At 39.9% G+C, this 14,711-nt stretch overlaps 1 protein-coding gene across 4 annotated transcripts in view; it reads right to left on the reverse strand.

Moving 5' to 3' along the window:
* ABCC9 (ATP binding cassette subfamily C member 9) overlaps positions 1 to 14,711 on the reverse strand; it is a 69,373-nt gene that overhangs the window by 14,215 nt on the left and 40,447 nt on the right. For 3 of the 4 annotated variants that reach the window (XM_027711735.2, XM_039379972.1, XM_027711742.2), the window contains 12 exons: positions 14,224 to 14,325; positions 12,784 to 12,868; positions 12,209 to 12,289; positions 11,525 to 11,662; positions 10,910 to 11,035; positions 10,269 to 10,365; positions 9,122 to 9,357; positions 8,042 to 8,190; positions 7,219 to 7,288; positions 6,228 to 6,385; positions 3,603 to 3,695; positions 410 to 512 (listed from right to left, as the gene is read on the reverse strand). In XM_027711735.2, the coding sequence (XP_027567536.1) occupies positions 410 to 512; positions 3,603 to 3,695; positions 6,228 to 6,385; positions 7,219 to 7,288; positions 8,042 to 8,190; positions 9,122 to 9,357; positions 10,269 to 10,365; positions 10,910 to 11,035; positions 11,525 to 11,662; positions 12,209 to 12,289; positions 12,784 to 12,868; positions 14,224 to 14,325 (1,438 nt within the window). The remainder of the gene's footprint in view (positions 1 to 409; positions 513 to 3,602; positions 3,696 to 6,227; positions 6,386 to 7,218; positions 7,289 to 8,041; positions 8,191 to 9,121; positions 9,358 to 10,268; positions 10,366 to 10,909; positions 11,036 to 11,524; positions 11,663 to 12,208; positions 12,290 to 12,783; positions 12,869 to 14,223; positions 14,326 to 14,711) is intronic. The other variant, XM_039379973.1, reaches the window with a different exon arrangement.

A 14,711-nucleotide genomic window follows, 5' to 3' on the forward strand; every position in this document is an offset into this window, starting at 1 on the left:
GGTGAGTGGTGCCTAAAACAGCCCTGGCAGAATGATGGCACAGTTCACAAAACTACCAAAAATCCATGTCCTTCTTTGAAAGTAGTTCCTGCTGGAGCAGGTCTGCAGATGCTGCACAGTAGCAGAGAAAGCCTTGTTTCAAGTTATGTAAATGTTTGTCCTTGCATTCTCTTCAGACACCACACAGCACAGCAGCAAAAGATGAGGGAGAACTTGCATTTTCCTACTCCTGGCCAAGAAAGCTGAAAAAACCCTGTGGGTTTAACATAACAATGCCGATCTATTTTAAGGAGCTGTGTGTGTAACCTCAGCGCGAGATTAATTCCCGTTATTATCTTCTCCGCGTCAGGAGAAGCCTCTGTTTGCTTCCAAGGTTTCAAAACCACGGCTGGGACGAAACCGAACGTACCGTCCTGACCTCCAGCCATCTGTTGGCAGCCGACAGAAATAAGTAGGCAATGTTGTTGGTGTCTGTCAGTTCCAGCATGCGCTGTTTGAACCTGGCTTCGTGCCTGCCGAGAGCAAAGTTGGTACATTTACAACGCGTCACACGCTCACACACAGAAGGGTGAAGCATTAACTCTCCTCTAAGGGTGAAGCATTAACTCTCCTCTGACTTCCCTCCCTCCCTTCCCCCCCCCAGTCAAAACGTTTTGCCCTTCTGATTTTGGGTTAAAAACTCTTCCCTGCTGCCACAACTCTCCACAACCAGAGCTACCCGTGTGATGGGGAGGGTTTGTTTTGGAGTAGATTTTGGATCAGAGCCTGTCCCCTGAAAGAGACTCCAGCGCTGGGATGCTGGGCTTTTGCTTATCAAAGTTGATCCATTTTTTATAACTGTGGCCACCCTTCAGTCCTCTAACAAGTGAGTGCTGCTGTGGCCCCTTGCTTCTTCCTCACAAGCCACCACCAAGACCTGTCATCTGAAAAGCTGACTTCAGATGTCTCTGTAGAAATTTTACTGCATAGCAGACAAGAATGGACATTTCATGTATTGCACATATTCTTTTCAGTATTTCTATAGTATAGAAAGACACTGGCATGGGAATATCATGTTCCTTCTTGCCACAGGAGCCTTGGAATCATTTCCCAGTCACCTCTTCCATCTACTTTTGGTCACAGATGAGCTTCTCTTTGTCCCCCAGTGATAATGACTTTACCATGTCTCTCCTGGGTAAAACTTGCTGTCCATTTTAGCCAGATCCTAATCACCTGTTATTCTCACACATTCTAATTTATTAATATAATGAATTTAAATTCATTGTATTAATCACAGCTGATTTTAAATTTTGTAGCATGTTATTGGTGACTCTTAGGTCAGGTATAAAACAAAGTTTGTGTGTCTGCTATTTTATTGCAACTGTACCAGTTGGTCTGACCAAAAAAAGGTGTCTGAAAAGGTGCCTGGCCAGCTGCAGGGCTCTTCAACAGGAGTGACACCTCTAAGTAACAAGAATGACACCTCTCAGCTAATGTAGATCAATCCACAGATCAATACCTTTCAGCCACATGGCTCAGCTGTTTTCTCAGCCAGTCACAGGGTGCCTAAACAACTGGGAAACTACAATGAGGGAGAGCCAGAGATTATCTCTGAATTGCAAAAATGAGGGGTGTTATCTCCACTGTCATCTGTTTCCCTCTCCCATTTGTAATGCCCATCACATTTAAAACCAAGTATGCCAGAGCCCCCAAGAGCTGAGGTACATTTTGGGAGGGGAGGGGGAAATCTCTGTTGGTGTAAGTGTATTAAATTCATGGTGCCTTGCACAGTCAGATGGAAACCATCTTCTTGTTTCATATTCTGCTCTCTGCTCCTTACCCTTACTTGAATAAACCAGCTGAACTTCAGTCAGCAGCTCATTGTTTTATCTTCCATTTTAGTCTCAAGGCCCTGCTGTGAAGCACCTGTAATGCCTGTTCTACCAGAAATTTCCTTCTTTTTTCCTCTGCTGTTTCCCACTTCCCTCTACACATCTTGCAAACATGGCAAGCAACCTCCCCAAAACAACTGGTAACAGGAGTGACGTGGGGAGGAGCAAAGATGCACTGACAGTCCTGCTCATCTGCCTTCCTGGCAGCAAAACTCCTGTTTTCCTAATGGAAAATCTGACATGCTCAATCCGTATGCTTTTGTCCACGTTCAGCTCATCTTCTGGGCTGCTTTAGTCTTTTATCCTGTCAGATGACAAACAACAAAGGTCACTGAGATTGCTCTCTGATCCAACTGTACTACTTTGTGGTAAGTTATGTGAGGAGCTGCTCTATTTTATCCTGGAACATACTGAACTCAAACTGCAGAGAATGACTAACAGTAAATACGAGCTTGCTGACAAAAAGTGCTGGAGACTTCAAGTTTGGTTGATACTGGAGCACAGACAGGGAGATGAAATGGCTTTGATTAGCACCAGAGTTCCTGGAGAACTCAAGTGATGGTTGTGATGCCCAGTCCTTCCCTCAGGTTGCCTTTTGCTCTCTACCATCCAAGCCCACAATGTCTGTTTTATAAGGTAGAGTTCAACTCCCAAGAGGTGCTAAGCTTCTTCATCTTTCTCAGGAGACAACACGGTAAAAGGCCACTCTGAACCTCTCAAGAAGCACTCAGCTACATCAGCATCAGGCCTTAATGATGATTTACTCTTTCAGTATGTCATTCTGGTTGATCAAGCTTGTTAAGACATTTCCTGTTGACCACTGGCTCACATCTCTTCAATACAGCAATACTTTTGCTTGCCCTTCCACATTCCTTAATGCAACACTCTGTACTAACAGCCCAGGTCCTAAAGCTTAGCCTGAAGTGGTGAAACAGTCTTAAGCTGATCAGAGAGGTGTGTAAATGGCATTGCAGTGAGGTCTGCTCTGCTTTGAGGTTCTACATGGCACAGGATGAGTGCAAGCTGTGCTTACTGGGGAGCAACATCAAGCTGGGACTTGCTCATTCATGTCAGATATAATGTAGTGAATATACAAGGAGAATTTGGCCTGTATTTCATGTAGTAAGTAGAGAAAAAATACATGCATGGGAAGCTGAAAAAATTACCTGAATCTTCTGGAATTTATTTTTCAATTTTGATTGGCAAGGGTAGGTTTCACAATATTAAGATCAAGCTCTGTTCTGCTGTAGTCTCCCAAGCTGCACACTTTCAGTTGGAGAGCACTATAAAGATGTTTCCTTGCTCAGGGGGTGGGTTAAATACAGCACTGATTCAGGGACACAGGTTGTAGGATGTAGCGGGGGGTCTGAAGGAGCAATGCCTGTGCCTGCTTGGCAAAAGGGAGCTTCCTGCTGCCCAGGTAAGGCATGGCTAAAACAGACTCCTTAAAAGTCTAAATATTATATCTGAAATACATAATCATCTTTAATTCAGTGGAAAACCAATACAGAAATAATTAGTGTGTTACTGAAAATATGCAAAAGATTTTAAAGACACGGAAAAGCTACAGGAAAACAAAATTTCTTTGTTTGGTTGTTTTTTTTGGGGGGGGTTTTGAGATAGTTTAAGAAAGCTCATCAAATCCAAGAGCTTGCCCTCAGATATGCTCCAAGGAGGCTGCACAGGCCAGACCAAAAGCCAAGCCTCACTCTAAAAATTTGTTTTACTGACCCAAATGCTCTGATGGTGGTAAGGCCTTCAGCTGTCTCCGAGAAGTGACACAGTAAAGGGAGCTGGGTGCTGTCATCGAGTTCCTGGAGGTCCCTGGGAGCACAAAAAACAACAGACACCCATTACAATGTAAACATCTCTGTCTGTAGAAATTTCACTTCATAGCAGGCAAGGATGGACCTTTCATGTCTTGCACATAATCTTTTCAGGAACACACAAAATTGTCTTTCTATAGTATAGAAAGACACTGGCATGGGAATATCATGTTCCTCTCTTGCCACAGGAGCCTTGGAATCATTTCCCAGTCACCTCTTCTATCTACTTTTGGTCACAGATGAGCTTCTCTTTGTCCCCCAGTGATAATGAATTTATTCACGCTAGCCAGATCCTAATCACCTAATGTGTTATTCTCACACATTCTAATTTATTAATATAATGAACTTAAATTCAGAACGGCTGATTTTAAATTTTGTAGTATGTTATTGGTGACTCTTAGGTCAGGTATAAAACAGGGTTTGTGTGTCTGTAAGCTTATTTATTTTATTGCAACTGTACCAGCCAGTCTAACAAAAAGAAAAGGTGCCTTTCCATATAAATCTTGCTCTGTTTTCCATATCTGTAAGTATCACAACATGCTGAATGTAAAATATAACAGATGATGATAGCAGACCTTCTATTTGCAGTTTTAAATTACCACACTGGTTGAAACAGAGACAGCACTGACAGAGAAATAATATTAATGATGAATTTCCTCAATTACTCAGCAATGGTACTTCCAAGACCTGCTTGGAGCAATGATATTTAAGTCCAAAGAGTTCCAGTCTCCTGAAACAGGAATGTTTTCCAAACCATGGAGAAAAATCCATCTTTCTGTAACACTCTGCCATTGGCACAGCAGCCAGTTGTATAAACAGAAGAGAGGCCAGATCATTAGAGATTTAAAGTCTTTATCAAAATCCTGCTATGTTTGCACACTGCATTAGATAGGCCAGGAGAAATAAGTGCTCCGTGATGCTGAATGTTGCAGTACACAGAGCTAATTTCACTGCTTATGTTTTGATGATAAATATCTTTCAAATTTATGATGGAAAATACACAGAAGTTTTTGAAAGATGTAATGGAAAATACAACAAAGTGCTGCAAGAAATACTGTAAATATTTGCATTTCTAAAAATTAGTGAAGCTTATATTCCTGCAGAGTACTGCGTGCAAGTAAGTTATAAATACTGGCTGAAGCTGTTCCTTCCTCCTACATTTCCCAAGACTGATTTTTATAGAAATAAATTGGATTTTTTTTGGTTTCTCTTTTGCATTGAAAGAACACAAGCCAACCTCGAATGCCTCACAAGTGATTTAAAAGAGTTTAATTTAAACAGATTAATTAAAAAAAAAACAACACTCCTCATACAGATTTTCCCAGAAAAGCAAGGGAATAAAATGGATGAAGTAGTTATGGACTTGCAGAGCCCATGGGTGCTTGTGTAGGTGTGTGCTGACTTAGAGGGGTGATCAATCTCTCTCTAGCTTGCATGGTTATTGCTGCATCAGGTTTGGTGGGGTAAGAGCAAGGTTTCTGGAAAAACCTCCGAGAAATTAAGCAGATTCTTTCAGATTTAAACATTTTCCTGGTTTATGAATTCTGATTATGTCATTTTCTTAAGAATAAATCTTGGAAATTCTGAGGAAAGACCATGAAAAGTAGGGTAAAGTGAAGCAAAATTATTAATATGTTGCTCAGTGCCCACCCTGCTCCATGGATTTAAGGGGAATAACTGACACAACTCTTTCTGGATAAGAAGCTACTAGTTTATCTATTTCTTATTTGCTGCAAAACAGCAGCTAATGCTGTAGCATGTGCCTACTGCAAAGATAAGGCCAGATAATAATAACCTGCTAATAATGACAGATTCTTTTGGCCTCTCTGCAAGTCAGCAGGTGCCTTGGTGAGTAATTTTAAGTATCAGAGAGTGGTGTAAATCCAGCAAAAAAAAAAAAAAAGGAAGAAGAATGGATCCAATTTAAGAAAAAACCTTCAAAAGGCTTGCTTAAGATGTTTTACAGAATGAATTTAGCATGAGTCTAAGAAATCCTGATGCTCTTTTTGCTGAAAAATTGTACTTTTTATACCCAGGTAAACCGTCAAAATGGTTTGAATATGGATATGAAATGCTGTAGAGTGGAAATGACTTTCTGTAGAGGATTTTTCCCCCAATATAAAGAAAAAGCAGCGACTGATGTTAATCCAGGGAGTTATTTTCCATTCTCTACTAACCCTCAGAAGGTCAAAGAGGAGCTTTGACCAGAGGCAAGCTGGCTCAGTTGATTAACAGACTTCATGCTCATCTGACTCAGTGTACACAACAGTGTACAAAAGTGATGCAACTGGTGTGACTTCCCTAAATATTCCATTTGTAGTCAGGTCACCTGGAAAAATCCTCCTGTGTATGTCCCAAACTCAAGCCTCAGGATCAGAAGCAGGATGCCATGGCCATTTTCCCCTTATTCCTGTAACCTCACATTCCATCACAATTCTTAGCACAATTTTTTTTTTTAGAAGAAGAAATTTTCAGGACAGGTTTTGTTGTTTGGCTTTTGTTTGGTTTTTTGGGTTTTTTTAATACGTACTTGGAAGCAACTCTGAAGTATTTCTGGATGAAATAAAATGCTATCCCGAGAGGCACGAGGGCGACAAGGAACCATGGGGTGGCATAGGAGATCATCCCAATGGCTGACAGGCAGAGCAAGGTGGACCTGGTAAGAGACTCCAGCGTAGGAGGGATGTGCTACAGTGAAATAAAAGACTTACATAAGGCAAAAAATCACTATAATAGCCCTTTTCCCATAGAGGACCACCGGGAAAGTGGAATGATACCACTGTGCAGTCATCAATATTCTCTTTACATCAGGAGACTTCATGTTTCTGTGAGTCTAATACCCAAATGTTAAAAGTAAATGAGCCAGTGGGTTTGTTTGGTTTTTTTTTTCTAAAAGTCAGACCTTCAAATCTCCTGGGGAAACAGGAGCCATTTCCACCTTGTCTAGATAGCAGGTAAGGAAGAAAAAATTGTTCTTCGTATCCCAAGTATTTAGAAAAATACAGTGAACTTTTTTAGAACCTCTTAATTTTTCTTCCACGTTCCCATCACCCTCACATTGAGGTTCACTGCTCATTCAAAAATTTTAATGCACAGCCATAGTGAAACATCCTTTCCTTCCCCTGAATGCTCTAAATCCACATGTGCTACAGCCAGGGTGGAACATTTATTTGTCATATCTACTCCTATACAGTTAAAGTTACTATATTCTACTCTCTTTCCTGTTTTGAGCTCAAAATATGATGTTTTGCTAATCCAGATCTTCCAGCAGAAGCAACTAATCTGCATATGAAGAAATTGAGAGTCTCCATCTCTCACTACATTTGATTTTATAGTTACTTGCCCATATTACTTTCTATTTTTATCACTCCCAGTGCCTGTTTTGCCATGCTTTTCTCTACTGAACATTTTAATACATTTAATAATACATACCTTTAATACATTTAATGCTCTTATTCAGTATCTAAGTGAAAATTTGCAAAGCCAAGGTGTAATAAAACAGAATATATTGATGCATCTACCTGGTCAATGATATTTGTGTCAGCAGAGAAACGATTCAGAATCAGCCCCAATGGAGTCATATCAAAGAACCTGTTGAACAAATTAAAACCAAAAAGTTACCTGTAAAGGAATTCTATTTTTGGGTAAAAAGTCCAGTCAGACAGAACACAGAGAGCTGTCTCCAGCCTTTCTCTAAAACCAAGCAGTAAATACAAGTAACACAACAGATATAAAATCTGCATCCTGACTGTCCAAATGCTTCTTTTGGCATTTCCCCCGCAGAAAAAAGCTTTATCTCCTCTTCCAAAAACCTGCTGTCTTATGTCCTGGACTTTCATTCTTGCTCCCTCAAGACTTAAGATCCCTTCCAAAGATCTCAGCCTGTCCCTGGCTCCCAATAAAGGTCACCAACACCAGAAGTTTCATGGAAGCACTGGGATAACTTGATTGTTATTCATGCATCCTTTTGGCCATCCTGCTGCCTCTGTTGTCATCCACAAAACCTGTCCCCGGCCATCAGAAGAAGCCTTGGTGTCGTTTGTCACCCTGTCACTGCTCAGAGCTGGAGTTTGGCTGTCCTGGAGCTTGAACACTTGACACTCCAGCCTTGAAGGGCTGCCAGTTATCCAACAGATCTCAGCCAGACAAAAAAGGGGGAAGAATTTCACATGTTCTGCAATGGAATTTTCCCCCCCTTAATTCACCACTGGTTATTTTCACTTTTTGAGGCCTTGGAGGAAACAGGGTGGCCACGAGAGCTTTTCGGAGGAGTGCCCTCCCAGGTACAAAGAGGGCAGGTTTTGATCACGGAGCTTTTTGGGGGGGATATAATTTCTGCTGTACCTGATGGGTCCAAGGATGATCTTGTTGAGGAGGTTGTGGTGTAGGTTCTTGGCTGCTGTGAGACCCATCCACTCCACAGTCAGTGATGTGATGAGGCAAAGGACAATCCCAGCTCCGGAGAGGATGCTGAAGACAGCTACATGGTAAGTCTGATAAAATGACAAACATATCAATCCTAGAAATAAACACCCATTTCTGCTTTCTGCTAGGAGGTTCCCAAGGTACCAATCAGCTACTACGTCACATCACTTATATTACATAATTGTAATTATAATCCTATATAATACCTGGGAAATAAAAAACTATGACTGAACTGCAATTCAGTAAGTTCACATAAGCAGAAGTTATGGTAGTTCTAAGAGCCCTCACCCCCCCACTGATGAACACCCTCCAAGGCCATGAAATGAAAGTTCTTAAAACTGTGAAGGTGGACTAAATGGATAAATAGAAAGGATCACACATTTTTGGCCAAGAAATTCAGTCAACCAAAGTAGAACCTCTCAAGAATTAAGGCATTTGAGAGATATTGGAATTGAGAGATAATGGATATTCCACTTTATTAAGTTCAAGCATCATAAAATTCCCAGAGTAGATCCTAGACTCATCTGCCAGGGTTGTAATGCATTCAAGCCTTCTGAAAGTTTACTAAGTGGATTCCAGTGCAATATTGTATATTAGTCAAATTTACAGCTATAAGCAGATGGTACTTAAGTAGCACAATTGAAGATTTTTTTTTAATTTTTTTTTTCTGGCAGGACATTACTCTACAGCCAGTACTTAGGAAAATGGGGTCATTGACTTAGGAGTTAAAAAATCCAGAAGGAAAAGTTTAGTATGAGGTCCCCTCCTTTGAAAGGTCAATTATTTTTCTACCCTCAAGCCTGTTTCAGTTTTGCATGTTCAAAAAGGTGGATAAAATTTGAATGGCCTTGTTTTAACACGAAGAATTTGTCCATCCTGTATAATAACCAAGGTTACTCCATCTATCATCTTTCCAATGTAACTAGATGAACAGCAAATGATTACTTTAGAATATTTTTTCTTTCTTTCTTTCTTTTTATCCTCCAAGATATGGCTAACCTTATCATCATCAGCATTCCTGGCTTCATTTGTGTTGTCCATGGATGTCCACGTAGCAAGCCAGTAATCTATGGCCACTATAACTGAGTGTTTCAGCAGCTTGGAGAAAATCATCAGAAAGAGCAAGAAAAATCCTCCAGAGGTGAGATATCTCCAACAGGTTTTCCACGGCATCTTTGTCCTCAGCCTCATGACAGTTGACATATTATCATCTTCATCTTCTTCCTCTTCTTCCTCTGTGACTCAGACATTAAATCAAGTTTAGCTGGGACTCAGTACTAGGAATTTTGCCTTGTTTTACTAGATTTGGGTGACTCTTTTCTTGTCTTGAATTTTAATTTTAAAGAAAACATTCGGTTTGTCATTTTAAAACAGCAGACACTTCAGACATATTCTCATAAGACTTTCCCAGTGCTCTTTAAGCAATTCTATCGTTTGTCAGTCTTTGACTTGTTGCAGCTTTGTTAATTTTAGTTAAACTGACTATTTATAGCAGAGACCAGGCCTTTCCCAACCTGTTCAGCTGCTTTTATTTTACAGTCAGCAGAGCAATTTAGGTCACATGGAAGATTCTAGAAAGCCCTCCAAACCTTTCCATCCAGAGGCTCCAACATCTGTTGCACAAAAAAGTTCAATTTTCCCTTCAATCAAGAGCACTAAAGCTTTGTCTGTGATAAACTGATAATTGATCACATTACACTGAAACACAATTAGTGGGAGATACATGTTTCATAGGTGTATAAACAAGACATTTAATTTTTTCTGCAGATAATAAGAATATATATCTCACAGTCTTGCAGGCTGCACTTGAGGAAGGGAAATGTTGCCCTGCTCTTGGCAACTACCCCGATTTGTTCTCTTTACAATTATTTCTGTTGTTTTACTTCTCTCTCATCCCTCAATAACTCCAGGCAGTGTGAGTTATCAAAGAAATTAACTTGTTCTGTGACACCCTTATCCCTGCATAAATACATGGAGAATTCCTCAAATAAATCATATCATAAACAGCTCAAAGTATTGGACTTCCCAGTTATTACCAAGTGTCACCATCATCTTCATATTTCATAGCTAAGAATTGTCAGCTATTGAAGTGGAAAGGCAATGAAACATAGGAACAGATTAAATAAAGTGAAATGATAAGACATACCCTCATCTTCATCTTCCAGCTGGGATTTGGATTCTCTGGGGTACATGGCCCTTCGGAGGGTTTTCCTTTCAAGAGTAGTTTGGTCAGCTTCCATATCCTGAAATGAGGAAGTGTATTTATTCATTTAGAGCTCAGCTGTTCTGCCACTGTGGCAGCACCAACAGTAACCTCAAAGAGAACTTTATTGGGGTCACTTCACTCACAGAACCGAAAAGCACAGTGTTTTAGGATTTAACTTTCAGAAAATCCTGCTTTGTCCACCTACTCCCCTCTCTCTTTCTTCCAGTCTTTCATTCCCTCTCTTCTGGAATGATAAAAACTTCAGAAAGAGCCTCTAGAGAATCCTAAATGTTCATGGCAATAACAGAATAAGAGATACCATGGCCCACCAAAGGATGAGCTGTGCACCACATTCCAAAAGATGGTTTGGGGAATATGTCCTTACAAACCACCCATGATGGATGTACCACACACTTCTTGGAAAACCTACTCCAGTCCTTAAAACTCCTTACAGGTCATGCAGTTCTGCCCTAATGCCCAGCTGAAAACTTCTTCTGGCATAGTTTGGGGTGGGTTCTTTTTAATTTAAATGGAGAATATTTCTTTTCAGAAAAGCCATCCTTGTCTAAATGTCTATTTACCTTTTCCAATTCTTGATCCTGGCGATTCATCAGAGTTTTCCAGTGTTCATAGAGCTCAATATCCTTGTTCTGGATATCCTTTAGTGTCCCTTCTCTAAGCACCATTCCATCCTTCATTGCTATGATCTAGGGGAGAAAGCACCTGATAGATTTACTCAACAACATAAATATCATAATCACTGACCTGGATCCTACAAGACATATCTCAGTATTGGTGGCATTGCCATTATGCAAATTTCTGTGCTCACTTTATTGAACATTTTATGAAAAACTTCTTAATTTTGTTGGCACAGCCCATAAACTGAAACGTTGAAACATCTTTAGCTGCACTTGTAAAAAGCATGGACAAGACATAATATATAATAGTCATATTTGCAATCAAAATCAAAATTAACTTTGATTCAATTTCAATTACAAAAGCTACATAAATAATGTGAAAATAAAATAGTTCTTCCACTACAAAATCTGTATTTGTTAAAGTGGCAGGTGGCCCCATGGCATGTGGAATTAAGGAGGGAATCTATTACAGAGAAAAGTAGTAATCCCATCAAGTGTTACAGCGTTAACTTCATGTGCACGTTCATCAGATTTGCACCCTGGTACTGCTTCTCTTACCCAGTCAGCATGTGGCAGATATTGCAATTTATGTGTCACGAGGACAAGAGTCCTCTTGTCTTCCTGCAGAAACTTCAAAATCCCTTCCTGCATTAAATGATCACTTAAGTGAATGTCCAGTGCAGAGAACGGGTCATCCTGCAATCAAATCAAATTAGAAAATATTACAACAGGGTACAAAAGTTAGGCTTATTTCTAAAATATTATTTTAAAATTAGAAAGTGTCCAGGATTGCTAATGTTTCATCTCTCTCTAATGACTAAGACCCAGCCAGAGGCCTGCACTACAAAACAGGGAACTGGAATCCATTGATCTTCAGTTCATAACAATAAACTCTGTTAATTTTTAATTAATTTAATTAATAACTTTGATGGGAAACTGGAACGGGAAAGTTAAAACAGAATTAACAACTCTTCTAATTTTCTCTAAACCAAACTGATCTTCACTTGGAGTTAGAGAACCTATTCTACTCTTCCAGTGTTAATCTGAGTAGGAAATTCCACCTCCATCAGTCTCCCAGTATGTTTGGATGCTGCCTCTGGTGGTTGCTTATTTCCTACCTGCTTAATTTGGATTTGGAGTCGAATGCAAGTCCCCGTAGCTCTCTTAAATCTAGCATAAATATATGGAATGACAATTTTGTTACTAACTTTCCCTGCTCCATGTGGAAAAGAAGACTCTTACCAAGAAGACAATGTTGGTGTTCTGATAGAGCGCTCGAGCAACACAGATTCTCTGTCGTTGGCCTCCACTTAAATTAATCCCCTAATGAGTATAATGGATGAAAAATAGGCATCTTTGAATAAACATTATGACAGGCCTCCGGAAATGTGATTTTTTACAATTATACAGAGCTCCAGTAAATATCAAAAACTTCATTAAAATGCTAATTCTGTTGATAAACAAGCATAATCTTCATGTAATACCAGAAGACAAATTATTATTCAGCAGCTACTCACGGGTAAGTGTAAATTAGGAAGAGCTGCTCTGAGCACAGTAGGCTTTTCAGATTGAAAAACGTAACAAATACAAGCATCAAATTGTGCATGTAAAATACAGGGGATTTGCTCCAAAAATACCATTTGAGAAACAGCTGAAGAAGGAAAAAAGTTTTCAACTCTTTTTGCTGTGAGCCTTGGTAAATTACAATTATTTACCAGTCTGGCAGCCCAACAGAGATCAGATTTGTCTGAGTGACACCAGAGAGTGTCTTCTTAATACAAAGGTCAAGCAGAGATTAAAGCATTTGTGTTATTTACCCTTTCTCCAATTTCTGTCTGATCACCAAATGGCAGTAAGTCGATGTCAGGCTGCAGAGAACACGCATCTGTAACAGCCTTGTACCTGTAAAAACAACACAGTCATTGCAATTATTTAACCAGCCACTTACTCTGCTAAAAAAAAAAATAAATTCACTGCTAAGTTATTAAGGCTCTGTGATGGATGGATAATTGCAGAAATCAGAAGGGCAAAATGATTACTCAGCAGCTAATCCTGGAGCATAGTAAACTAAGCATTGTAAAACATGTCATGTTTATTAGATATCTTTATTGACAACACTGCTTTTTAAAGATTTAATTACATAAAATATTGAGTATGTTTCTCCCTATCATGGAGCTGTTTTGTTGGACTCTGGAGGATTTAAGCCATTTTCCACTGAGTTATTATTCTCCCCCCCTTTTGGGCGCCTCTTCATTTTCTTCACAGTGATATTCCAGGACAAAGGATCCTTGCAATGATTCTGATCTCGCCAGAAACAGGAAACCACTTGCAAAGCCTTGAAATTTGCTGTGAGATTTGCTGTGGGGTATCACAGGTGACCTGCTAATCAGCAGCTGGGATCAGGCTATTTAAGTGGTATCATTGAGCCTTGCCTCTTTGAATCGAGTGAATTTAGGCTGATGGATGCAGTGGCCGAAGAATCCGGTCCCTGAAATTTTAGGTGCCTCTCTGGATTTTGAGGCATTTGGTCGTGGTCAAGTTTTATCAAGTCAGAATGGACTCATCCATCTTAACAAAGCATGGACTGAGAGGAACGGGGTGTATTTTTAATAACTTAAAAGAGAGAGGATGTTGCCTTTGAAAACATCAGCAATTTGTTTTCCTTTAAGTCCAGTCACTTTTTCCACGTTTCTTAACTGACCTTTTAGAAGGATACAAGCAGCTGGATAGGCACAATAGAAGCTGTGCACCTCAGCTGTCACACCCCCTTCTCCAGTGTTTCTAAAGGAAGAATTAAGGCTATTTCCTTGCAGGAGCCCATCTTCATATGTGCACTGTTTTTGTAAAAAAGTGCCCCAGTAACCGGATCACAGCAGGATAAGCACATAAACTCAGTGGAAACGTGCCTAGAATCCCTATTTCCAGAGTCTTCTGGCAACCTCAGGCTCCATTAAACAAAAAAGACTCCAAAGATGGGATTCATCTCACCTTGGAAATCAGAGGCATGGCTTTCTCTGTATCCCATGGGAAGCCTGCGTGATTTCTCACACACATCTTCTTGAAAGGCTCACTTAAACCAGAAACCTTCCTCTGAGATGGATAAAATCAGGTTTACTAAGCCCACCCCAGGGTTAACGGGCATCGATAGATATTTCTCCAAATCTACAAACTTACTCCAGAATATGCCAAAAAAAACCCAAAACAAACCCTCTCTAAAAGGAGCTGCCAGGTGTTTTTGCAAGGAGGTTGATATTTACCTCTGTTTGTTAAAAGGGCTCCCAAAGATGATGTTTTCCTCCACGGTTGCATTCAGCAGCCACGGCTTCTGAGCTGCATAAGCCACAGAGTATCTGTTTCTACTGCAGGCAGACACAGAGCATTAGCAAAAAGCAAAGCAGTGTCTGAGAATCAGGGTTTTTAACATTAATTTCATGAATGTGCATTCAGAGAAATACAGGGGACACACATAAGCAAAGCAACTGTTACAAAAATGAAGGGAAGAATTTTAAATTAGATGCTTTTGTTAGAACAGCACCGACTCTCTCCCCTCATGGCAAAATCTACACTCTAGGTTGTATTCTATTCTCCTATAAATGGCTGATACCTACCTCAATCTAGTAACTGCAATTTCAATCCAAAGGCAAATTAATAAATAATAAACATGGTTATATTCTCATAAGAATAGTTATTTGGTATTTTTTTCTCAAATATCAAAACAGATATGTGAAAAGACACTGTTCAAGTG

This window comes from Pipra filicauda, unplaced genomic scaffold (assembly GCF_003945595.2).
Source record: "Pipra filicauda isolate LSUMZ 115617 unplaced genomic scaffold, ASM394559v2 scaffold181_size1560634_pilon, whole genome shotgun sequence".
Classification (NCBI taxonomy): domain Eukaryota; kingdom Metazoa; phylum Chordata; class Aves; order Passeriformes; family Pipridae; genus Pipra; species Pipra filicauda.